Raw genomic sequence first — 26273 nt, forward strand, 5'->3', positions numbered from 1 at the left:
ATTTTAAGGACAGTTTTTTCTGTAAAGCTGAAAGAATGGTTGAAATCTTTACAGCAATGTGAGCATTAAGTATTATTCTTTCAGGTTGGTCCTGTTTACATTTCTCTTTATGCAGATTGATTTGCATTTTATGTTTGTGGCTCTGTATAGATTGTGCATGTTTGTTGTTTTGTGTTTTATTCTTGTTTTTATTTTTTTATGTAAAGCCTAACCAGGGACGAGGGCTGCAAATTAGCTTTATGCTATATGCCCTATGTACGCAACATCGGTTATCTTTGTATAACAATGTGTATTGTCCCTGTAAAATAAACAAGCAAGTAAATAAATAAATTAATTAATAGTTTTCAGTGGATTATTATAGTTAACTACAACATGAAACGAACATTATTTTTGGCTTGAAACTTATTAAATGTTCATTCATTCATTTATTTATTTTCTTTTCAGCTCTGTCCTTTCATTAATCTGGGGTCGCCGCAGCGGAATGAACCGCCAACTTATCCAGCATTTGTTTTTACGCAGTGGATGCCCTTCCAGCTGCAACCCATCACTGGGAAACACCCATACACTCCTTATTCACACACATACACTAAGGACAATTTAGCCAACCCAATTCACCTGTCCCACATGTCTGTGGACTTGTGAGGGAAACCAGAGCACCAGGAGGAAACCCACGCAAATGCGGGGAGAACATGCAAACTCCATACTGAACAGCCAACTGACCCAGCTAAGGCTTGAACCAGCAAGCTTCTTGCTGTGAGGTGACAGCACTACCTTCTGCGCCACCGCATCGCCTTACATGTTACATGGGGTAAAAATTTAACATAAACACCACTAACTCTTCCAAAGCATGCTTATCAATAAAACTCTATGGCATGCCCATGAAATCACCCATATTGGTTTGGAACCGAAGACGAAACTAGATAAATTTAGTATTACTGTTACCAGACCAACGACACAGAGTTTGTATGTTCTTCCCTATTTGGCATAGATTTCCTCCGAGTGCTCCGGTTTCCCCCACAGTCCAAAGACATGTGCTATAGGTGAACTGAATAAACTAAATAGGCCATAATTTGAATAAATGTCTATGAATGTTTTCCAGTACTGGGTTGCAGCTGGATGGTCATTCGCTGTGTAAAACATATGCTGGATAAGTTGGTGGTTCATTCCGCTGTGGCGCCCCCAGATTAATAAAGGAACTAAGCCGAAAATAGAATGAATGAATGTTATGAGACCGGCGACACGTGGCTCAGTGGTTAGCACTGTTGCTTCATTGCAAAAAAATTGCTGGTACGAGTCCCGGTTGAATTCAGTTGGCATTTCTGTCTGGAGTTTGCATGTTCTTCCCGTGTTGGTGTGGGTTTCCACAGGGTGCTCCGGTTTCTGTCACAGTCCAAAGAAACGCACTATAAGTGCATTGAATAAACTAAATTGGCAGTAGTCTATGCATGTTAATGAGTGTGTATGGATGTTTCCCAGTAGTGGGTTGCAGCTGGATGGGCATTCGCTAATCAATATCTAGCCAAATGGAACATATTCAAACCACACTTTCTGTGCTATATTTCATCTGCAACAACAATGTGACTGATACCTAGATCCGTTTGGACATTAACTTCTGAATGCAGAATTATCCAAAGACCTAAGGAGATTTCTCTGCATGAAAGACTCAAGAATCACAGATTGACCTGCTGCTCCTTCTCCAATAAGGTAGATAACTAAATGCGAAAGAAATGTGGACAAAATGTCGAGATGATTGAGAGCAATATTCTTAAAATCCTTATTTAACCCCACCGGTCCTACACCACCCAACCCGCTCCGAGCTGGGATCGAACCGGCGACCTTCTGCATGAGAGTTGGTTGCTCTAACAGGGAGGCTAAAGACCATGACCTCTAGCATCGCTAGAGCACCTTTGGAGGTCAGTGGAGTGAGGTTTACCTGCACAGAACTTACTAGCCAGCCTCTGCTACACTTAACAGATGTTTTTTGATTCCTCCAGTGAATCTGTGACCTACAGGTGTCTCTAGAGAAGTCCTGTTGTGGAAATATCTAGTAGTTATTGTCATGTCTTCATCTAAAAATATTTGCGAGCTCAGGGACTTATTAAAAGTGTTAGACTTGTTTGCAAATAGTCTGTTTATTCGCACATTCACACCTGTCCTCATTAAACTACAGAAGAACCACACATTATTCTGATTGCTCCCTACAGGAGAGAAAAAATTTGCCTGCGGCTCTGAGTATCTGGAGTTACATCATTGTGATTATGCTAATTAGATAAAACAGTCAACAAGCAACCAGTCTAGAGAAGCTTACAGACGTCTAATTAGAGTGATATATCAAATAAAGAAAAGATAAATTAATGAGAAAATGAGAAAAGAAGTAACAGCATGTCTAATGTTTTTGTATAAAAATGTATTCATACAGTAAGTAGAACAATAGCTCTGTTACAAAACTTAGTGAGAAAACTATTGTTATAGTATTGATACACTGTGTATAATTTGGACACTTTGAACTAGTGGATTAAAAAATATTAACCAAATTAAATATTTAAGTTTAACCCAAGGTCTGTCCATATTATATCCAAGCTATGTTCAAATAACCCAGTATGTTTAGAGTATATTAATAAAATATAGAAGTTTCCCCACTAAAATATGGAACCGAGCGATTTTCATTCAAATTCTAGGACTTTAAACATATATCATAGGCCTTGATTTCTTTTCCTCAAATTTGGACCATAATAACGAAGCATTTTAAACAATACACTTTTTAGGATCAAAGAGTAGTTAACCTCCAGCTGATAATCATCATTGACTTCCATGTCGAGAACTACTGGTCACCATTGAATTGCACTTCCAGAATGACTGGCTACTATTAACTTTCACTTCCAGTTGATGATCTTTTCCACTTCCAATTGATGATCATCAAATTGATCACCTCCAGTTGATGGCCACCATTGACTTCCATTTTCAGCTGATGTCCACCATTAAATTTCACATTCAGTTCATGGTCACTATTGACTTCCAGGTCCAGTTGATGGTTACAATTGTCTCCCACTTAAAGAGTATGGTCAACATTGACCTCCCGATCTAGTGAATGAAAATCTTTGAGTTCCACTTCCAGTTGATTGCCACCATTGACTTCCTTTTCCAGCTGATGTTCACCATTGACTTACACATCTAGTTATTAAAAACCTTTATTAAAAACTTTTGACTTCCGCTTCTATTTAATTACCACAATTAACTTCCACTTGCAGCTGATGGTCACAATTGACTCCCACATCCAGTTGAGGATCCCCATTGACTTCCACATCCAGTTGATGCTCACCATTGACTTACACATCTAGTTAATACTAACTTACAGGCCTACACGGAATCTGCGTGCGCAGAATTCTGCAGATTTTCCACAGATTTTTAGCCATCATTAATTCTGTTTATTCACTTGAGTAAATGTGTGTAGATCTGTATTTATTCAGTTTTTAATTAATAAAAGTAATATTATTGACAATTATGAAAATGTTCATCAGATTTATGTACAATGCAGTGTGTACAGTCATATTTTTTGTCTTTTAGTAGAGATATTATATGAGAGACTTGTTTTGTTTACCAAATAAAGTGAATCAAATTGGATTTGCATTTTAAACATTAAACAAAAGCTGAAAAGGTATTACTTTTTATTTCATATATTAAGGTTTTACGATACTCCCAAAATCATTCCGCAGAAATCCGCAGATTTTTACCAAAATTCTCCGCAGAAATAGCAAAAAAAATATCCGCAGATTCCTTCTGGCCCTACTTATGACCTTCACTTTAAGTTGATGGTCATCATTGAATTCCACTTCCAATTGATGGTCACCATTGACTCCCACTTCCAGTTAATTAACTCTCACTTTCCATTGATGGTCACAATTGACTACCACTTCTAGTTGATGGTTACCATTAACTTCTAGGTCTAGTTAATGGAAAAATTGGACTTCCACTTCTATTTAATGGCCACAATTGACTTTCACACCCAGCAGATGTTCGCCCAGCATTGACTCCCACTTTCAGATGATGGTCACAATTGACTCCCAGTTGATGGCCACCATAGACTTCCAGATCTAGTTAATAGAAACCATTGATTCCACTTCCAGTTGATGGTCACAATTGACTCCCACTTCCAGTTGATGGCCACCATTGACTTTCAAGACTAAATAATGGAAACCTTTGACTTTCACTTTCATTTAATGGCCACAATTGACTTCTATTCCCAGCTTATGGTCACAATTCACTGCCAGTTGATGGTCCTCACTGACTTCCAGGTCTAGTTAATGGAAACCTTTGACTTCCCCTTATAATTAATGAAAAACCTTTGACCTCCACTTAAATGCCACAACTGACTTTCATGTCCAGCTGATGTTCACCATTAAGTCCCACTTTCAGGTGATGGTCACAATTGACTCTAACATACAGCTGATGATCATAAATCAATCTCACGGCCAGTTGATGGTCCCTACTGACTTCCACGTGCAGTTGATGGTCACTATTGACTTTTACTTCCAGTTGATGCTAATCATTGACTTCCACTTCTAGTTGATTGCCACCATAAACTTCCACTTCCAGTTGATGTTCACCGTCAACTTCCACTTCCAGTTGAAGGTCACCATTGACTTCCATGTCTGATTACCTTTGATTCCACTTCTATTCAATGGCCACAATTGACTTCCACTTCCAGCTGATGGTCACATATGACTTCCACGCTCAGTTGATGGTCCCCATTGGATTTCACTTCCAGTTGATGGCCACCATTGACTTCCACTTCCAGTTGATAGTTAAATATAACTCCCACTTACAGTTGATGATTACCATTGACTGTCATTTCCAGAATAATTGATCAGCATTGATTTCAATTTATGATTACCAATAATTTCCAAAGAATTATTTGAATTACAGGAATAAATTACAAACATTTAAAAATCTCACCAACCCTAGATATTTAAATTGTTATCTATGCACCACAATAGAGATTGGTGAAACTGAAATTATGTATATTTTAAGCACTTGACTGTCATTTGCTGCATTGTCATGTAGGAGGGTCAGTGAAGACGACAAAGAGTATTTAAGGTGCTTCTTTTAAGTAACAATACACTACATGTGGCAGGATGGATTTATCAGCACAAGAATACGATGCCTCTCAGTTTTGTTTTCCTGCAGTGAACAACTCTTGTCTTAAAGGCACACATCATGTCTCCACTCAGACTGTGGTGTATCTCGTATTGGCGTCAGCAATGACTGTGACCATTCTAGGAAATTCAGTGGTCATTATTTCTATAGCACACTTTAAACAGCTCCAGACACCGACAAACATCCTGGTGATGTCTCTGGCTCTGGCTGACCTGCTGCTTGGACTGGTGGTCATGCCTTTCAGTATGATCCGTTCTGTCGACGGCTGCTGGTACTATGGAGAGACCTTCTGTTTGCTTCACTCTAGTTTTGATATGTTTCTCACATCTGTGTCTATTTTTCACCTTATTTTTATTGCTGTTGATCGACATCAGGCTGTGTGTTTTCCACTTCAGTATCCAACAATGATAACCATACCTGTTGCATGGGTCATGGTGATTATAAGTTGGAGCATGGCTGCTTTTTATTCTTATGGTTTAGTGTACTCAAAAGCTAACGTAGAAGGCCTGGAGGAATATATTGAATCAATATACTGTATGGGAGGATGCACTCTGCTTTTTAATGCGTTATGGGGGGCTATAGACACACTAGTAGCTTTTTTCTTGCCTTGTTTTGTCATGATTGGGTTGTATGCAAGGATTTTCATGATCGCTAAAAAGCATGCAAGAAAACTCGGTGAAGCAAACCAGCATGACAATGAAAATTTGTTCAAAAGCTCTCGGAGGTCTGAAAGAAAAGCTGCAAAAACTCTTGGTATAGTTGTGGGTGCTTTTGTTATTTGCTGGTTGCCATTTTTTATTAACTCGATGATGGATCCCTACATCAACTTTTCCACCCCAGGTGTTCTGTTTGAAGCTTTTGTCTGGTTAGGCTACATGAATTCAGCCATAAACCCCATAATTTATGGTCTTTTTTACCCATGGTTTAGAAAAACCCTTTATCTCATTATAACACTGAGAATGTTTGAACCAAACTCATCTGACATCAATGTTTTCACAGTTTGACATCGTGCATTGTGTTCTTTTTGCAAGATATTTATTGAAGTTTACACATATACAATGTTCCCTTGAAGGTGGAGAATAATGCAGTGTTTATATATTGTCTTTCTATCACTGTAAAACAAAAAGGGGACATAGTGGCTCGGTAGTTAGCACAGTCGTCTCACAGCAAGAAGGTCGCTATTTAAAATCCCAGCTGGGTCAGTTAGCATTTCAGTTGGCTGAACTCAAAAACTCCACACAGAAATGACAACTGACCCAGCCAAAATTCAAACCAGCAACCTGCTTGCTGTGAGGTGACAGAGCCACCGTGTCATCTTTTTTAGCTTTGTCATCATGAGATTAAATTATAGGCGAGGCAGTGGCGCAGTAGGTACAGGTGAATTGGGTGAGGTAAAATTGTCCGTAGTAAAGAAAAATGAATGAATGAATATTTAAACATGTAAATCATAATAAAGATATAAAATAGCAAACCATAATAAAGCCAAAAAGGTTTAATATTAGCAAAGCAAAATGAAAAAATATATAAAATACTAAATATTATACATAATTGAGTAAATAAATAACTTTAAAATAATGTAAAATATGTTGGAAAAAGTACAAAAATGTATTTTAAAAATAGTAAAAAATATAATGGAAAAATATTTAAATTAATAAGAAACATATATTCATTGAATATATCAAATAAATAAATACAAATATAAACATTTTTTAAGGGGCGAAGCAGTGGCGCCGTAGGTAGTGCTGTCGCCTCACAGCAAGAAGGTTGCTGGTTCGAGCCTCGGCTCAGTTGCCGTTTCTGTGTGGAGTTTGCATGTTCTCCCTGCGTTCGCGTGGGTTTCCTCCGGGTGCTCCGGTTTCCCCCACAGTCCAAAGACATGCGGTACAGGTGAATTGAGTAGGCTAAATTGTCCGTAGTGTATGAGTGTGTGTGGATGTTTCCCAGAAATGGGTTGCGACTGGAAGGGCATCCGCTGTGTAAAAACTTGCTGGATAAGTTGGTGGTTCATTCCACTGTGGCGACCCCAGATTAAGAAAAGGACTAAGCCGAAAAGAAAATGAATAAATGAATGAATGAGATTAAATTATACTGTATAATTGTACAATAAAACAAGTTATAGTAAACTGATGCTCTGTTATATTTAAGATCTATCATGGGTCGATGCTATACACTGTAAAAAATGTCTGGGATTTTAGCAGAAAAAAAAACTGTAATGCTGTTCTCACCAGATGTGGCACGTGTGAATAAATTGTGATATTTATATGTAAATAGACACGTGAACATTTTTGAGTTTACTCGCTTCATTCGTACATCAAATTCGCTTCACGATAGACACAGATTCCCGTCATGGGCAGGGCTTCTGTCTGCCCAGTGACTCTAGTTTTGTCGCTAAATGGCTAACATGGGTTGTATTGAGATAGTAGCTGTGCTTTATGTGCTTTAGGAAGGCTGAAAAATGGCTTATATTCATTTGGCGCCGTGTTTGAGTCCACTAGATTCTGATTTCAGAGGTGCATCCAGCTTTGCGTGTTCATCAGCTCCTCCAGAAACTGTACCTGGAGGATGGAGCCTTTTAGCGGTGTTTTCGACTAATCCCAGCCCAGTTTAATCAACTGTTTTTAGGTGTCAGCATGAGGAATTCCCCTTAGGATGAAGAGATCTGCGTGCGACTGAATTTTTAGTCTCGCTGCCGCCAGGTTTCATTCCACACCCATCGATCACGCTGTATATTCTGCCTTTGTTGACCCGCAGCCCAACCCATCCCGTTTTCTACCCGACCCAACCATTCCAACTAATTTAGATCTGATTTCCAAATTCTGACGTCAAGATTGGGTACAACCAAAAGAGAGAGTTAACATATAAACGTGTAGTTTGTGCAAGGATTGTAGGCTAAATGTCAGTTTTGTTTGCCCTTTGTAATGAGACGTGCCATGTTTGTGGCTGGTGAGGCACTGACTCTTTCAAAGTCAGATTTACAAACATATCCACTCAATATATTTGCCAACTACTGATTGTGTTTCATATGTCATATCAGCATTATTTCTATACACATAACAGGTACATATTGGGCAAGGAAAAATGTAAAATGTAAATGAATGTAAAAAGAATGTATAGTGATTAAATATGCCTCCAAAAAATACACCCAGATGGATACTACAGAGTCCAGACAGCCTATAACAAGCGACACACAGCACCACGTCGCATGCGTGCTCTCTCTTGATCTGGCTTTTTATCGATCTCTCAGGAGTGATATATTGTTATATTGCCAGCACCAGAGTTAACAATCACTACAGCATTTTATTTGGAAATTTGCAGACCTCTACACAGGGACACCTACAACAGGCACTGTGTCATAATCACGCCCCTACAAGAGCAAGCTCCTGATTGGTTAACATGGTGCAATGTCCGCTGAAGTTACGATTTTCAAACTCGAGTGAATCGCATCATTCGTGCTAATCGCACCGTAAGCTGTCTATTCGTGCGTTTGCATTGACTACATGTAAATCACTCGCGTTTGACGCGTCGTCCTCATCTGGTGTGAACGCAGCATAACAATGCTACAGTAAAAATCTGTGACCTGGTTAACAGTAAGTTTGCTTAATAAGAAACACAAAGACAGTTTATAACATAAATAAATTGGGAAGAACATGCAAACTCCACACAGAAATGCCTCCTAGCCAAGCCGAAATACTGTTGGCTAATACATATCTGGGCCTAAATCGTGCAGTGTGAACCTTTGCAATTTCAATTTGAAACAATCCCTTAATTTTAATGAGTGGTTCATTGCCATTTGCTCCCATGCATGATATGGGAGGATCAAAAAAAGAGCAAGAAGACTATTTAAAGCCCATCTACACTAAATAAAACAGCATTTTTAAAATATCCATATCAGCAGGATGGATTTATCATCACAAGAATACGACCCCTCTCAGTTTTGTTTTCCTGCAGTGAACAACTCTTGTCTTAAAGGCACACATCATGTGTCCACTCAGACTGTGGTGTATCTCATATTGGCGTCAGCAATGACCGTGACCATTCTAGGAAATTCAGTGGTCATTATTTCTATAGCACACTTTAAACAGCTCCAGACACCGACAAACATCCTGGTGATGTCTCTGGCTCTGGCGGACCTGCTGCTTGGACTGGTGGTCATGCCTTTTAGTATGATCCGTTCTGTCGACGGCTGCTGGTACTATGGAGAGACCTTCTGTATGCTTCACTCAACTTTTGACTTGTTCCTCACATCAGTGTCTATTTTGCATCTTGTTTGTATTGCTGTTGATCGACATCAGGCTGTATGTTATCCGCTTCAGTACCCAACAAGAATAACCATATCTGTTGCATGGGTCATGGTGATGATCAGTTGGACTCTGATTGCAATCTATTCATATGGCCTGGTGTACTCAAAAGCTAATGTGGAAGGACTGGAGGAATATATTGAATCGATATACTGTATGGGACATTGCAGTCTGCTTTTTAGTAAATTGTGGTCAGTTTTAGACACATTTATAACCTTTTTCTTTCCTTCTTGCATCATGGTCGGACTATACATCAGAATATTTGTTGTTGCTAATAAGCATGCAAGAGTAATCACTGAGGCAAACCCGAATGAAAATGAGAATGTGTTTAAAAGCTCTCGGCGATCTGAAAGAAAAGCTGCAAAAACTCTTGGTATAGTTGTGGGTGCTTTTATTATTTGCTGGTTGCCGTTTTTTATTAACTCTCTAATGGATCCCTACATTAACTTTTCCACCCCAGTTGCTCTGTTTGATGCATTTGTCTGGTTAGGCTACATTAACTCAACCATAAACCCAATCATATATGGCTTTTTCTACCCATGGTTTAGAAAAACCCTTTATCTCATTATAACAAGAAGAATATTTGAACCAAACTCATCTGATATCAATGTTTTCACTGTGTAATTTCATTTTAATGTTCACACATTGGACAAAAGTTGATATCTTTACACTTAAGGACAGTTAAATGAGGAATGCTGCAAAATTGGATGTTTTATCTGTGCAAAATTAAAGGATTTTTTGGCAAATCCTTAGGTCAGTATTATTGAATGTGTCACACATACTTGTATTGTGTTGTGTCATGTCAGTTTTGTGTCAACAACAGATATGGAGAAACAGACATAATGTTGTTCATTCATTCATTTTCTTTTCGGCTTAGTCCCTTTATTAATCCGGGCTGGCCACAGCGGAATGAACCACTAACTTATCCAGCACATGTTTTACACAGCAGATGCCCTTCCAGCTGCAATCTCATTCACACACGTACACTACGGAAAATTTAGCTTACCCAATTCACCTGTACCGCATGTCTTTTGACTGTGGGGGTAACCAGAGGAAACCCACGCGAACACAGGGAGAACATGCAAACTCCACACAGAAACCAGCAACATTCTTGCTGTGAGGCGACAGCACTACCTACAGGGCCACTGCGTCGTCTGATGGTGTTCAATACCTATTTAATACATACTAGGTCCAAATCTGCCCACTATGAGGAAAAAATGGCCAAAATGACTATAATCAAAATGATTATAGGTATAGTAAGCATTATGTACATAATTGAAGACAGATTATAATTCTGATGGTCAAAATAATTTTTAAAAATCAATGACACATAGTTGACAACTATTTTAACAAAGACTGTATAAAGGAGCTTTCATCATGCACACTAGGTTCATTTGATGTCAGAGTTTGATTTGTTTGGAAAAGGTGAACACTGGTTATCTGTTTTCACATTGTGAACCATACCCTTTAACTAGGTGGTCCAGAGCAGGGGTTTTCCAGCTTTTAGGACACATGTCCCCCCAAGTTTGTCCAATTAATTACTTTGAAAAACATAGCTTACCTGATTCAGTGTCATAAGCCTGTTTCTCTGAGTACAACATGCAAATCTGTGATTGGATTCCTGACACAGCTAATCGTAAATCATCTTCCACTGTCAATAAGCGTAAGCCATAGTCTACTTGCTTTTGATGTATGTACGTACAGAAAATCTTGCTTCGCAAAGCCAAGTTCGCAGAGCCCTGACAAGTGTGGTTGAGTCAAACATAGAGTATGCTTACATAGGCGCCAATATGATTAAGACAATACTCTGATTAAGAGTCTACCATGTAAACAGCAATTTTTGATTACTTCAATGCAACTAAAGTCATAATTGAACTAAATGGAATTAAGACATGTGGAGTATGCATATAACAGTGGCATTATTGATGTAAACACTGAAATTAAACTATTACGTCATGTAGGACTTTTCGTCGTATTAACTTGAAGTGCTGTAAAAAAAAATTGGAAAAAAAATATTTTTAAGGTACTTTATGAAATGTTGCCATATAGCAACGACGTCCGACAGTGGATCTAACTTAGAAATTTCAAATGTAGAACTTTCCTTATAATTAATAATTTTGTTGTGTGAAATGGTTTAATTGGTGTTGCAGTATTATGAGCTTTAACAAAGAACTCATAACAATAAGAATAAGAATAATTCCTTACATTTATATACTGTAGCGCTTTTCTGGCCAGTCAAAGCCCTTTACACATATGGGGGAATTTCCTTATCCACCACCAGTGTGCATCATCCACCTGGATGACGTGACGGCAGCCATTTTGTGCAAGACCGCAAACTAAACACCAGCTGATTGGTGGAGAGGAGACAGAGTGATGAAGCCAACTATGATATGGGGATGGTTAGGAGGCCATGATGGAAAGAGGCAGTGGGCAGATTTGGCCAGGATCCCAGGGTGAAACCCCTACTCTTTTTCAAAAGACATCCTGGGATTTTTTACGACCACAGAGAGTCAGGACCTCGGTTTAACGTCTCATCCGAAAGACAGTGCTCACTGAGCAGTATAGAGTCCCTGTCACTGGGGATGGCTGACGTGAAACTGACGTTTCGACACAGATTCAAGATCCCAAAGCGCAAGTGTTTCGAAACAATGCACCGAAGCATGATCCGAAACACCAAAGTCACGTGACTAAAGTGATTCAAAGCATCGATCAGTTAAAAAGCGTTTCGAGACCTGGCGAATCTACATGTAACTGCCGGGGTCAGACCCCTTACCTGTCTCATATGGCCTAGTGGACTGTGCGTGTGCATGCTGTTACTATGCTTCCCATGACTTTTGGGTTCGGATCCCGACTTGTAGAAATACTCTCAAATCATGGTTTTATGTATTTTAATCATGTTTCTGTTTTATGGTGTAGCCTAAATAGATTACAGCTGCGGATACGCCATCAATATAGCATCATTTTTGTAACACTAAAACAATAATAAATATTTTTACAGTACTGTGATGGTTGGGTTTAGGGTTTGGGTAGACGTTAATGAAATACAATAAATGGGAAGTTTAATAAATAATATAAATAATTCTTGATACCTTCTGGCCACAACTGTGTCTGATCTAGCAACAACCCTGTTTTAATACCAAAACAAGACAAAGTGTTTATTCGGATGTCAGACCAATGTTGAAACAAAACGAAACAAGAACAAAGCATTATCAACTGGTATTAAAGCATTTCAAAATAGCTGTATTAGCCTGGATTCGAACCCACTATCCCACATGGAAGTCAGAAACCTTAACCGCTCCACTAAACCTCATAAATATAATCTTTTACAAAGTGGGGTTTAATACCTCAATTTGCTAAAATGTTCGTGCTGAAGCTGTTTCAGTGCAATACATAAAAAATGACCACTAGGTGTCACCGTAGAGTGGGGTTTCAAAACGTTTCGACTCATTTGCTTCGATTGTTTCAGTGTTTCATGAAGCCTCGCTTTGCCCACCACTACCTGTCACTATACGGGGGCATTAGGACCCACACAGACCGCTGGTTGGGCACCCCCTGCTGGCCTCACTAACACCACTTCCGGCAGCAACTTAGCTTTCCCATGTGGTCTCCCATCCAGGTACTGACTGGGCGCAGCCCTGCTTAGCTTCAGTGGGCGACCATGTGAGAGTTGCAGAGAGCTAGCTGCCTGCTAATAAATTACACCTTATACATACTTTCCAACAACTCATATTCCAACAGCTTTCTTTTTATTTATTCCAATAGCAAGTCTAGTATATCCAGATACATCAGAATACTGTAGCTACTAGTTAACAATGTTTATATATTATACTATATACTATACTACACCTGTCTTATCTGCCTCAGAGCCAACATACTTGAACTGTCTCTATCACTGCTCTTATCAAATGTCTAATCTGCATCATTCTTATGGTCACTAAAACCCATCTCACCCTCACTTTCATCTGCAGGAAGAGCCAGTTCTGTCCTTTTCTTCTTTCACTTACCATAGAACATGGTGGTGCTCGCTAATACACTGTTCCCTGTATTCATATAAATTCAAACATAGTATTGCCATTAAAATGATATTTTATCCATAATGCAAATGCCATTGACTCATGACTAATCAACATTATATTACTAGCATTCATGTTGTTATTGTTACAACTTAAAAGTTCACAGCTGACCTTGCTAGCTAACCCATTGCAATATTGCACATTCCATTACTGGACAGTGTTGCCATTTGGCAACATACACATTTGATCGATTTGCAAAAAACTAATTTTATTTTAAAAAAATTTACTGTGAGTATGTCATAATAACTTACTGGAGGTGATGTTTCAGATTTTTTTTAAGGATCTGACATAATTTGATCCTTTGGGCTCTATTTTGACGGTCCATGCGCAGAGTGCAAAACGCAGGGCGCAAATGCTTTCAGGGCGTCTCAGGACGCGTTTTTGCTCATTTAAGGACGGGAAATCTGCCTTGCGCCATGGCGCATGATCTAAAAGGGTTGAGTTTATTTTCTTAATGAGTTATAGGTTTGTTTTGAGACCAATTAGAGTCTCATCTCCCATTCCCTTTAAGAGTCAGCTGCGTCGCGCCAAGAGCGCATTCGCTATTTACAGGACGCAAAGTAAGTCTAAGTGGAAAAAATTACCATTTCACAAGCAAACAGTTAACAGTTTTTTTTAACAGAAAACTGTTAAACAGAGCATCTACTGCGTGAGAATGAGAGATAATGAAACTACTTTCACATTCGCTCTTGGATAGGGAAACCTTTACGCACAGACATCAATTAGTCTATAAATAAATACTTTTGTTTGTTAAACGCAAATATTCGTTTCAAAACTATTTCTAAATTCAGTTCTAATTTCCAGCAAACGAATAAATGAACAATAATAACAAAGTGTGGTCAAAATACTGAGTTATTTCCAAATACACCTGCCATGCCCCATATGGTCTAAAACCTGACAGGTGGACAAATCTAAGCTTGTTTTTAATAAAACAAATGTAAATATGGATATAATAAATAATACTGCTGATAATAATATTATACAAAAGCAAATTGTTATGAATGAACTAAAAAAGCCTCCCGAGTTAAAGAAGTCATAAAAGCAGTGATTTTTCATATTTATGTAGGCTAGAAAATAATGTTTTGTAATATTTTAATCCTTTATATTTATATCCTATATCTATTCTTATTATATACTATATATATCCCTAATATTTAAATTTTTTCATATCTAAAGATATTTGCCTATTGCTCTCTTGTGCGTATTAAGCAGTGCGTAAGCGAGGCGCAACTCTGCGCTGGAGTTTAGACCGGGTTAGTTTTGGTCTAATGAAAAATCTATTATAGTTTCTCAAAACAGCAACGCACCAGCAGTCCGCCTCAGAACGCCTTCCTTTTTAGACCAGAACGCCTATGGGTGCACAAATGAGCGCTAATGCATTTGCTATTTAAACAGCGTCGCACAACGCCTCAAAACGACTCTTGCACCAAGCTGAAACTAGCAAAAGACTATTGCGCCACGCCTTGCGCCACACTGCGCCGGGTGTATGATAGGGCCCTTTGTTTTTATTGACGTTTGCATATGCATTCAGCAACTACTCACAATAAACGCCAGTCTGTCAGAAATCACTCCAAAGAAAAACACTGCATGTCATGTGACTTAACCAAAACACATCATTGGCTAAACTAAGGTCTTCTCTTTCCAACAAAAAATTAGAACGTTGGTCTTAAAGAAACAGTGGCAGGGAAATTAACATAAATACTATGTTGCCATATGGCAACACCAGGCGGTAGAGGGTTAAATTAGGGACCGTAACATTTGTGTTCCTTCTTGACTTGAATTGTTTACCTCCATACATCCAATTCAGCTATTGTTCTCGCCCTCTAATTTGTTGCTGAACAACCAATCCGAGTGCTATCTTCAGCTGACGGTGACTGGCCAACTCGATTCAACATTAACCCAATGAGAGGCGAAGTATGGTACACATGAAAACAACTAGCCATACCGATGCTGACCAACAGCCTGATAAAGCTCAACGGCCGACCATTGGCTTGAAAACAACCACCTAGATGTACATTATCCTGCTTATTGCATGGCTACTGTCGTAAAATTATAAAAGTATGAGACAAAAACCTATGTGTAATAATTCAATCTTTGATTAAACAAAAATTTGATGGAAAAAAAACAGCTGAACGCAAGATTTTTCTTGTTATTTTATTAATTATGATTATTATTATATTACTTTAGTCACTCAGTCAAAACAAAAAAAGTCATTTCATGTACTCATGGAGTCCCCCTGGTGGCCATGGGCGCCCCAAGCAGATGCTTAGTTCACTTATGCCTTGCGTCGGTTCTATAAAGGACAAACCATAACATTTTAATAATTACATTTCTTTCTCTTAATTTTAATGAGTGGTTGATTGTCATTCGCTCGCATACATGATGTGGGAGGATCATAAAAGACATGCAGAGTATTTAAAACCCCAACTACACTAACTAAAACAGAAGACCCTATAACTCATGATGGATTTATCATCACAAGAATACGACCCCTCTCAGTTTTGTTTTCCTGCAGTGAACAACTCTTGTCTTAAAGGCACACATCATGTCTCCACTCAGACTGTGGTGTATCTCGTATTGGCGTCAGCAATGACTGTGACCGTTCTAGGAAATTCAGTGGTCATTATTTCTATAGCACACTTTAAACAGCTCCAGACACCGACAAACATCCTGGTGATGTCTCTGGCTCTGGCGGACCTGCTGCTTGGACTGGTGGTCATGCCTTTCAGTATGATCCGTTCTGTCGACGGCTGCTGGTACTATGGAGAGACCTTCTGTTTGCTTCACTCAACTTTTGACTTGTTCCTCACATCAGTGTCTATTTTGCATCTTGTTTGTATTGCTGTTGATCGACATCAGGCTGTGTGTTATCCGCTTCAGTACCCAACAAGAATAACCATATCTGTTGCATGGGTCATGGTGATGATAAGCTGGGCTGTGATTGCAATTTTTTCATATAGCCTGATGTATTCAAAGGCTAATATGGAAGGACTGGAGGAATATATTGAATCGATATACTGTATGGGACATTGCAGTCTGCTTATGAATAAATTGTGGTCTGTTTTAGACACATTTATAACCTTTTTCTTCCCTAGTTTTGTCATGGTCGGACTATACATCAGAATATTTGTTGTTGCAAAAAAGCATGCAAGAGTAATCACTGAGGCAAACCCGAATGAAAATGAGAATCTGTTTAAAAGCTCTCGGCGATCTGAAAGAAAAGCAGCAAAGACACTTGGTATTGTCGTGGGTGCTTTTATTATGTGCTGGTTGCCGTTTTTTATTAACTCAACGTTGGATGCGTACATCAACTTTTCCACCCCAGTTGCTCTGTTTGATGCACTTGTCTGGTTAGGCTACGTTAACTCAACCATAAATCCCATCATATATGGCTTTTTCTACCCATGGTTTAGAAAAACCCTTTCCCTCATTGTATCATTGAAGATATTTGAGCCAAACTCATCTGACATCAATGTTTTCACTGTGTGATTTCTTTCAGTGTCACTGCACTGTTTGCATATTAGACAACAGTCTGATGTAATTACACTTTTTGACAGTTAAATAAAGAACTGTGTAAGATTAGATGTTTTAGCTGTGAATAAAATTCACAGATGAAACAGATTCATTGCAAAGATAATATTTCTTTCCTCAGTATTACTGAATGTATCATGCACATATACATGTGTTGTGTCATGTCAATAATGGTATTGAATTGTGATGCAAGTATTCAGAATTATTAGCTCCTCTCTGTTTTTGTTATATATATATATATATATATATATATATATATATATATATATATATATATATATATATATATATATATATATATATATATATTTTATATATATATATATATATATATATATATATATTTATTTATATATATTTATATATATATATATTTATATATATAACAAAAACAGAGAGGAGCTAATAATTCTGAATACTTGCATCAAGGAGCTAATAATTCTGAATATATATATATATATATTTTTTTAAAATATATATATATATATATATATATATTTCCCAAATGATGTTTAACAGAGCAACAGTTTTTATGTCTGATAATATTGTTTTCTTCAGGAGAAAGTCTTATTTGTTTTATTTTGGCCACATTATGTTTTTTTTAAACCATTTTAAGGTCAAAATTATTAGCTTCTTTAGGCAATTTTTTTTTCGATAGTCTACAGAACAAACCATCATTATACATTAACTTGCCTAATTAACCTAACCTGACTAGTTAACCTAATTAACCTAGTTAAGCCTTTAAATGTCACGTTAAGCTTGAAAAATATCAAGTCAAATATTATTTACTGTCATCATGGCAAAGATAAAATAAATCCGTTAATAGAAATGAGCTATTAAAACTATTATGTTTAAAAATGTGTTAAAAAAATCTTCTCTCTGTTGAACAGAAATTGGGGGGAAAATTAACAGGGGGACTAATAATTCAGGGAGACTAATAATTCTGACTTCAACTGTACATGGAGAGACAGACATGACTGCATTTTAAGCATTAATAGATGTAACAGGTCCAAATCTTGCCCTATGAGTAAATCATTTTGTAACACTTTAAAGATATTGTAAGCATTATGTATAACATTAAATTCAGAATAATCAAGACTTTTATTCAATAAATAATAATTAGACACTATACCACATTTGAAAGTGGCATAAAATAAAAGCTTAGGTCAGAATTTTGTCAGGTTGTATACATTCAGTGTGTATTTACCCAGTCTGTATGAGGGGGCTTTCATTCTAGCACCTTTTTTCTGCACACTTGGGTTCATTTGTTGTCATGGTTAGTCGTGAACACTATTTCTGTACTAAAGCACACTGTGGACCATACCCAAGTATACATTAACTGGGTGGTCATTATTTGAGCATTTTGTTTTCTGATTTTGAATGCAAGGCAAGGTTTATTTATATTGCACATTTCATACACAATGACAATTAAAATGCTTGACATAAACAGGAATAAAAGAGACAAGTATAAGAAAATAAAAACAAATAATAAAAGTGATTAAAAAAACAGATTAAAAGGTATTAAAACAGGTTATAAAAGAACGAAAATAAAAAGAAAGATGTAATAATATACAGTTGAAGTCATAATTATTAGCCCCCCTGAATTATTAGACCTCCTGTTCATTTTTTTCCCAATTTCTGTTTAACAGAGAGCAGATTTTTTTCAACACATTTTTAAACATAATAGTTTTAATAACTTGTTTCTAATAACTGATTTATTTTATCTTTGCTATGATGACAGTTAAGTCATATAAAGGCTTAACTAATTACATTAACTAGGCAGGTTAGGGTAATTAGTCAAGTTATTGTATAATGATGGTTTGTTCTGTAAACTATCGGAAAAAAAATTAGCCTAAAGGTGCTTATAATTTTGTCCTTAAAATGATGTTTAAAAAATTAATAACCGCTTTTATTCTAGCTGAAATAAAATAAATGACACTTTATCCAGAAGAAAAAATATTATCAGACATACTGTGAAAATTTCCTTGCTCTGTTAAACATCATTTGGGAAATATAAAAAAAAGAAAAACAATTCAAAGGGGGAAAATAATTCTGATTTCAACTGTATATAATACAAAAATCACAGAAGAGAGCCACTATTGAAGACAAGGCAAAAAAATAAGCTTGACTGACACACAGCAAGCAGAGGTCATTTTCCAGTAATATTGAGCAGAAACTGACTATCTTCATGTTCTTTGCATTACATTCATGACAATTGGACACGTTCCACTCTCTGTTGCAGCTTTAAAAGTTAAACTAAGAGGCTAGATTTACTATAATTACTACAAACCCATGAAAGTGTTAATGATAGTGTAAAGGTAGACTAACGGCACCTACCTGTATAAATACAAATGCATTATACATATGCACCCACAGAAAGAGAACTGACAGGCCTCGAACCAGCAACCTTCTTGCTGTGAGGCGACAGTGCTAACCACTGAGCCACCATGAATGCTTTTCAACATGGCACATTTTTTTTTATTTATTTGCAGTAATATATACAAATGTTGTCAGATAGCTCATAAAATAATAATGCAACATTAGCATTGACTAATTCTTCTGCAAAATCAACTCTGTTCATTTCACTAATAATACAACATTAGCACTGACTAATTATAGTGCAAAATGAATCCACAGTCAGCACACTGAACACTGCACAATTTACTAAAACAATCCAACAATAACAAATAGTGTAAAAGTAACGCATGCCGTCACCAGTGTTGCTTGCAGCCGTACGACTGTACGCACTATGCGTACCTAAAATGAGAGGGCGGGAATTAATGTCGCTTTTTATTTATTTATTTATTTGTGACATAATTTTAATTGATTATTAAACGGTATACACTACATCTGCCTGCTTTTCAACTATCGTGCCAAACCGTTCTGAGAACACTTGGGTATGGTTACGGTTGTTTCTCCACTGAGGACTCCAGGAGAGAACTTTACCAACAGCTACATGCACTGGAACAAAACTTTTTTTTTCTGCTGTGCATCGAATAAAGACACGCTTAACATTATTGATGTTCAAAATCCTATAGCTACATACTATATCCATGAAACATTATAACCAGTTAAATTATAGCCTATGCACCAATAAACAAGTCAAATTAATGAATAAATAAAATAAATATAGATTCCTAAATATCGGTATAGTTTTTACTGAAAAATAATAATAAAATGTTTTATAAAAATATTTTTTTTCTCGGTGATCTTTAATACTGGGTAGCTACGCAAACTATTTTCTAAAATGTCAATCAGGATTTTGTCCATAGCTTTAATTATGAAGACAATAAAATATTAAAACTAACAAAAATAAAATAATAAAAATACAAAGATAAAACGAGCAGAATTTTGCTAAATTATTTTTAAAAATTGTTTTTATTGTACTTGATGCATTCGTTATTTAATGTTTGAGTACTGAAATAACAGCCATCGGAAGGGGGCGGGGCGGTGCTGGATTTGTGCATACCTTGGAATGAAGTCCTGCAGGCGCCCGTGGCCATCACCAGCAGCAACAAATCTCATGAACGACAATGGATCCGGCATTTTACCTAAGAATGAAAAAGAAGGTGTCGCGGACAAAAGTTAAAAGGTTCACAAAACATCAAAACAGCTGTTGACAGTCGTATATGTGTCCCACATTGCTAAAAACACTGTTAGGACACATATATTACACTAAAAAGTGAAAATTGGTTGTTTTTGCATTACTTTGAGCAAATTCGTACTTTCGTTTTGAATCAAATTTTTGAAGCTGCGTCACGGCCATGAGATCTTAGCGTGTATTCCAGCGTGTAGACTGGATGTCTGTACCTAGGAGTTCCGTATTACGTCTCTGAGTATGTTGCATTGATTCAGGAGTATGGCTTGGTTTACACCAGTCAGCGCGCTCTATTGTGAATGCGCTGCAACTTCATTAATATGCATGCTAGCTTTTGGCTCGTTTCCACAGACCGATACAGTACGGTACGGTTCGGGTCGGTACGGGTCACCTTTATCAGGCTTGCGTATTCACCACAAAGGGTACCCTTTTGGTGGGCGTGGTGTAAGACATAAAGTTTAAGTCGACGTCATGCTCGCTCGAATAAATGTCTATAGTAAAGCTGTACGGGTCGTTTACATATCATATGAGCAGCACTTCTCAAAAAACAGATGCTTTATACACATAAATACTTGTTTATAAATGTTTATTAATAACTGTTCTATGAACATGATTTGATTATAACTGCAGATCAATGACAGTGCAGAATAGGCTACTGTAACGTCTGTAATTATATAAAATAAATATATAAATGCAACATATATGAACACATATAGCCCCTTACAGTCCCCAATATATATTATTAATTACAGATAAACTACACAGATCATTCATTTAGTACTTATTTGAGTTTAAAAACACACGCAATATAGCCCACAGTCAGCGCAAACCTCTCATCTGTGTCTGTAGTCTTCAGCAGCACATGTAAGCTCTGTTACAGAGTAATTTTGTCATTCCAAGTTCATAATAGTGCAAAGGGCGAAGATAAACATGGCAGTTTGTTCATGATTCAGGTTGCTAAAACACTTTTGCTCCTGTGTTTTGCTGGGCTTCTCTTTTTTTTTCACGCTTTACTCTCGCGCTTGTCCTTTTCTTTCTGAATGGATCAGATGACGGAGACACTTCAATAATCACGCACACGTTATTATCATCAGCTCAAGAAGTTCATTATATCAAATACAGAGGCGATTGCGCGCTCCCGGAAGAAAGTGAATACCGCTCGCACTTTTAGACGGGCTCGTAAAGCAACAACTGCGCACGGCAGATTTTGTTCTTCTTGGCTTTGTGTCTGTTCATCAAAACGGCGAAAAGGTTTGTTTGAGCTCAGGTCATCCATGGCTCTTTATTATAAGCATATAGTATATCCATGTAATCTCTCGGCTGTGTATTAGAACATGGCGGATCCTTTGTTTACATTCTGTCTAGCTCCGCGAGCTTGTGACGTATCTCTGTAACCAATCAGCACTTGGCTGCATGTGTAACTCCACCTTTTGGTACACAGTTTCTCGTTTTTGGTACCCTTTCGAAAGGGTGCTGAAAAAGTTGTACAGTACGGCTTGGTTCGGTACGCTTATTGACAGTGGAAATGACCATAAAAGCGTACCAAACCGAACCGTAACGTACCACTCAGTGGAAACAGGCCATTTCTTAGTACCTGAAACAGTGTTCAGAAGGCAGAGAGACGCCACGTCATGTTTCCAAAAGAAGTGGGAAAAGAATAAGAAATGTTTGGAGATACGGGTCGTCAGTGTTGCTTTTATAATGTGCTGCAGTAAAGGTTTTGTTTTTTATTTTCTCTCTATGAGAGCGCTGCTGAACTCACGTGTGGATTACAGTGCACGCGACACGCGGCAGAAATACATTTGTACAGAACATTTTTTTACTTGAGAGCTTTTCTCATCTGGAAATGGAGAAATCCGGATTTGCTGCTCGTCTCCTTTAAAAAAAGATGCAGCTCCAGTATGTGTTGATAGTTCAGTCTACAGATTTGGTGAGTGTGTGTGCGATCTGTGCCCTTTCTTTGTTCATTCAGATGGCAAAGGTATAGTTTGTATGGTCAGCTGTACTCTTTCAGTGTTTAAAGACAGACCTTGGTCAAAATGATTTCTAAGTTACTTAGTTTACGTTAACATCACTACAATATTATGGACTGAAAGATTCGCTGTAAATGCTGCTCTCTGAGTGTAAACACGTGAATACTGTAAGCAAACTATTGCCGACCGTGGTGTTTAATTTTCGCCGCATTTTGTGACAGGATTGTCTACACACACGGCTTTCTGACCTACCGAGTGCATCTGAGTTACCGACATATGCAGAGTTTTTTTTCTCTTATACAATGTGCGGTGTCAAACATTTCACCGTCATTAAACACACTGTCTTTCTCCCCTGCATGTGTGTTTGTTTTTCCTCGGTGAAAATTAGCGCGTGCCCAAATAGGAACTCCCATTTTTATTCAAATCCTTCCCATTTTCCCTCCCCCGACAATCCCACCCAAACAGAGCTAGACACACCCACTTTCCTGACTTTTTCTAAACTAGAGGTGTGAAAACACCCTGCTGAAACAGGGGGTTTCTTGGCCCTTTACGAGCGGGGGGTTGTCGTGGACGAAAGTGAAGAGGGTTGGGGTGTCAGGGAAAAAAGAAAACATACACACCTTGGAGGAGTAGGGAGCAATGCCACCAGGTGGAGGCTCCATCTGGGGAATGCCCCAAACCTACAGGCCACCCCAATGTCGAGGGTAGTAAGGAAATAAAAGTTTCATGGGCCCATAGTCATAGAAACTTGGCCATTACAATTTGTAGTGACCAACTAAAATGGAAATTTTCATTTATTTTGCAAATTAACTCTTTGGAAGCATAGGTAGTAAGGTCATTCACAATAATCATCAAGTGGTTTTCAGACCATTCATGAAATGTTGCACTAAGTGCATTTCATCTCAGAGAAAATAAGTCATGACAATAATAGCATACAATCATTATCTACACAATTTTCTTGTTTTTAAATGTTCCAAGTTGAATAATTGAGTAATGGTAAACCATTAAATAAAAAAACAATTCGGTTAATTTTAATGAGTGGACGACACGGTGGCTCAGTGGATAGCACTGTTGCCTCACTGCAACAGTGTTCAAGTCCAGGTCGCTGGTTGAGTCCCGGGTGGGTCGGTTGGCATTTATGTGTAGAGTTTGAATGTTCACCCCATATTTGTGTAGGTGCTTTGGTTTCCCCCACAGTCCAAACACATGCACTATAAGCGAATTTAGTTCATTTTAAATGAACAAACTTAATTGGCTGTAGTGTATGACTGTGAATGAGTGTGTTTCCCAGTACTAGGTTGCAGCTGGAAGGGCATCCGCTGTGTAAAACATATGCTGGATAAGTTAGTGATTCATTCCACTGTGGCGATCCCTGATGAATAAGGGGCTAAGCTGACAGAAAATGAATGGATTAATTTTAATGAGTTAATTATAATGTTTGATTGCCATTTGCTCCCGTGCATAAAGTGGGAGGATCATAAAGGAGAAGGAAGAATATATAAAAGGCCAGGTAGACTAGATAAAGTTCTGGTTTGGCAGGATGGATTTATCGTCACAAGAATACGATCCCTCTCAGTTTTGTTTTCCTGCAGTGAACAACTCTTGTCTTAAAGGCACACATCATGTGTCCACTCAGACTGTGGTGTATCTCATATTGGCGTCAGCAATGACTGTGACCATTCTAGGAAATTCAGTGGTCATTATTTCTATAGCACACTTTAAACAGCTCCAGACAACGACAAACATCCTGGTGATGTCTCTTGCGCTGGCGGACTTACTGCTTGGACTGGTGGTCATGCCTTTCAGTATGATCCGTTCTGTCGACGGCTGCTGGTACTATGGAGAGACCTTCTGTATGCTTCACTCAAGTTTTGACCTGTTTCTTACATCAGTGTCTATTTTTCACCTTATATTTATTGCTGTTGATCGACATCAGGCTGTGTGTTTTCCGCTTCAGTATCCAACAATGATAACCATACCTGTTGCATGGGTCATGGTGATGATAAGTTGGAGTATGGCTGCATTATATTCTTATGGTTTAGTGTACTCAAAAGCTAACATGGAAGGACTGGATGAATATATTCAATCAATGTACTGTGTTGGCGGATGTACCCTGTATTTCAATGCATTGTGGTCAGTTTTAGACACATTAATAACCTTTTTTTTGCCTTGTTCTGTCATGATTGGCTTGTATGCAAGAATTTTTGTAGTTGCAAAAAAGCATGCTAGAATAATCAATGAGGCAAACCAGAATGAAATTGATGGCACATTTAAAAGCTCTCGACGATCCGAGCAAAAAGCAGCAAAAACTCTTGGTATAGTTGTGGGTGCTTTTATTATGTGCTGGTTGCCGTTTTTTATTAACTCTCTGATGGATCCCTACATAAACTTTTCCACACCGGTTGCTCTATTTGAAGCATTTGTCTGGTTAGGCTACATTAACTCAACCATGAACCCCATCATATATGGCTTTTTCTACCCATGGTTTAGAAAAACCCTTTATCTTATTATAACAAGAAGGATATTTGAGCCAAACTCATCTGACATCAATATTTTCACTTTGTGATTTTATTTCAGTCTAATATTTGCACAGCTAATACTTATACACTTTCCGACAGTTAAATATAGAACTAATGTATATACAATTGGATATTTTATATGTGCAAACATTTTAATATTTTGGTTAAAGATAAAAACTGTTAAAAACAGTGATTATGTAAAAAAAAAAAAAACTAATCAATTTTATTATTACTGGATGTGTATTACTGAATGTGTTGTGTTGTGTCATGTCAGTCATGGTATTGTTTTGTGAGGCTATTATCCTTTGGTGGATGTGAGACAACATGTATAAAGAAACAAAAATATACATTACCAGGTATGCTAGGCCATAATCTGCCCACTATATGAGGGAAACATGGCCAAAATTTAATGGAGTCTGGCATATTTATTGCAAAATTAAATACAGATTAATGAAGACTTAATTCTGATATGATGGTAAAGAAATTTTAAAATAAAAATAATATTGTGTGTGAAGTTTTGGGCACAGTAATTTAGTCAGGATTTATTCATTTAGTATGATTGTACATACTTTTTTTTGCTGCACTGTTAATTTGATGCTGAGGTTTATTTGTATAAATGTAATCACTATTTTCTTTTATACTTAAATGCACCCAAACGATACTCAAGTCCAAGCTAACAATAAAGGGCTAGGGCAGTGGTTGCCAAAGTGGGGTTCACAGGACAATGACGTGGGGGGTTGGGAGTTGAGTCACTTGGCAATATTGAAAAATCAAATTCAATAGAATTTCCATATTTTATCTTCACCCTACTGAAGAACAAAATAGTAGTTATTAGTAGCATTGTTAACATGTAAATAATGAACATTAAAAAACAACATGCATAAAATAAGCCATCAGCCTTTCGATTCTTTTGCAACCCCTGGGGTGATGACGTTTTATTAAAGATAGGCAGTTTTGTCAGATGCAGCACATTGATTTTATGGCACCAGGTTAAACTTTGACACTTTTTGCGGCATTCACGTACATTAAAAATAAATACAGGCCACAACTGAACATAAAGGATGCTCTCCGGATGGCATTCTTCAAAATTAAACGATTCAATTCAATTCAATTCAGCTTTATTTGTA

General features: G+C 37.5%; 5 protein-coding genes across 7 annotated transcripts in view; 4 read left to right on the plus strand and 1 right to left on the minus strand.

Moving 5' to 3' along the window:
- The window catches only part of taar10a (trace amine-associated receptor 10a), a 92681-nt gene that overhangs the window by 10709 nt on the left and 55699 nt on the right, over positions 1-26273 (minus strand). Inside the window, exon 3 of one of the 2 annotated variants that reach the window (XM_073933244.1) lies at positions 20526-20607. The exons of the other annotated variant lie outside the window; for it this stretch is intronic. The gene's annotated coding sequence lies outside the window, so the exon portion shown is untranslated. The remainder of the gene's footprint in view (positions 1-20525; positions 20608-26273) is intronic. 2 annotated transcript variants of the gene reach the window in all.
- taar13e (trace amine associated receptor 13e) lies at positions 5133-6158 on the plus strand. Its single transcript, NM_001083043.1, has one exon. The coding sequence runs from the start codon at positions 5133-5135 to the stop codon at positions 6156-6158; it is 1026 nt and encodes a 341-aa protein (NP_001076512.1).
- taar13a (trace amine associated receptor 13a) lies at positions 9049-10076 on the plus strand. Its single transcript, NM_001083102.1, has one exon. The coding sequence runs from the start codon at positions 9051-9053 to the stop codon at positions 10074-10076; it is 1026 nt and encodes a 341-aa protein (NP_001076571.1). The 5' UTR covers positions 9049-9050.
- taar13b (trace amine associated receptor 13b) lies at positions 15989-17014 on the plus strand. The gene has a single exon (NM_001083042.1). The coding sequence runs from the start codon at positions 15989-15991 to the stop codon at positions 17012-17014; it is 1026 nt and encodes a 341-aa protein (NP_001076511.1).
- On the plus strand, positions 20039-25198 carry taar13d (trace amine associated receptor 13d). Of its 2 annotated transcripts, XM_073932031.1 has the most exons (2): positions 20039-21553; positions 23277-25198. In XM_073932031.1, the coding sequence occupies exon 2, from the start codon at positions 24168-24170 to the stop codon at positions 25191-25193; it is 1026 nt and encodes a 341-aa protein (XP_073788132.1). In that variant the 5' UTR covers positions 20039-21553; positions 23277-24167; the 3' UTR covers positions 25194-25198. The 2 variants fall into 2 exon arrangements, with proteins under 2 accessions (XP_073788132.1, NP_001076510.1); NM_001083041.1 differs by lacking the exon at positions 20039-21553 and having other exon boundaries at positions 24168-25193.

The sequence above is a fragment of the Danio rerio genome, chromosome 20, assembly GCF_049306965.1.
Source record: "Danio rerio strain Tuebingen ecotype United States chromosome 20, GRCz12tu, whole genome shotgun sequence".
In the NCBI taxonomy this organism is placed as follows: Eukaryota; Metazoa; Chordata; class Actinopteri; order Cypriniformes; family Danionidae; genus Danio; species Danio rerio.

What these genes read in the sequence shown, in the direction of transcription:
- taar13e (NM_001083043.1), top strand. Translation starts at nt 5,133, where the DNA reads ATGGATTTATCAGCACAAGAATACGATGCCTCTCAGTTTTGTTTTCCT.
- taar13a (NM_001083102.1), top strand. Translation starts at nt 9,051, where the DNA reads ATGGATTTATCATCACAAGAATACGACCCCTCTCAGTTTTGTTTTCCT.
- taar13b (NM_001083042.1), top strand. Translation starts at nt 15,989, where the DNA reads ATGGATTTATCATCACAAGAATACGACCCCTCTCAGTTTTGTTTTCCT.
- taar13d (XM_073932031.1), top strand. Translation starts at nt 24,168, where the DNA reads ATGGATTTATCGTCACAAGAATACGATCCCTCTCAGTTTTGTTTTCCT.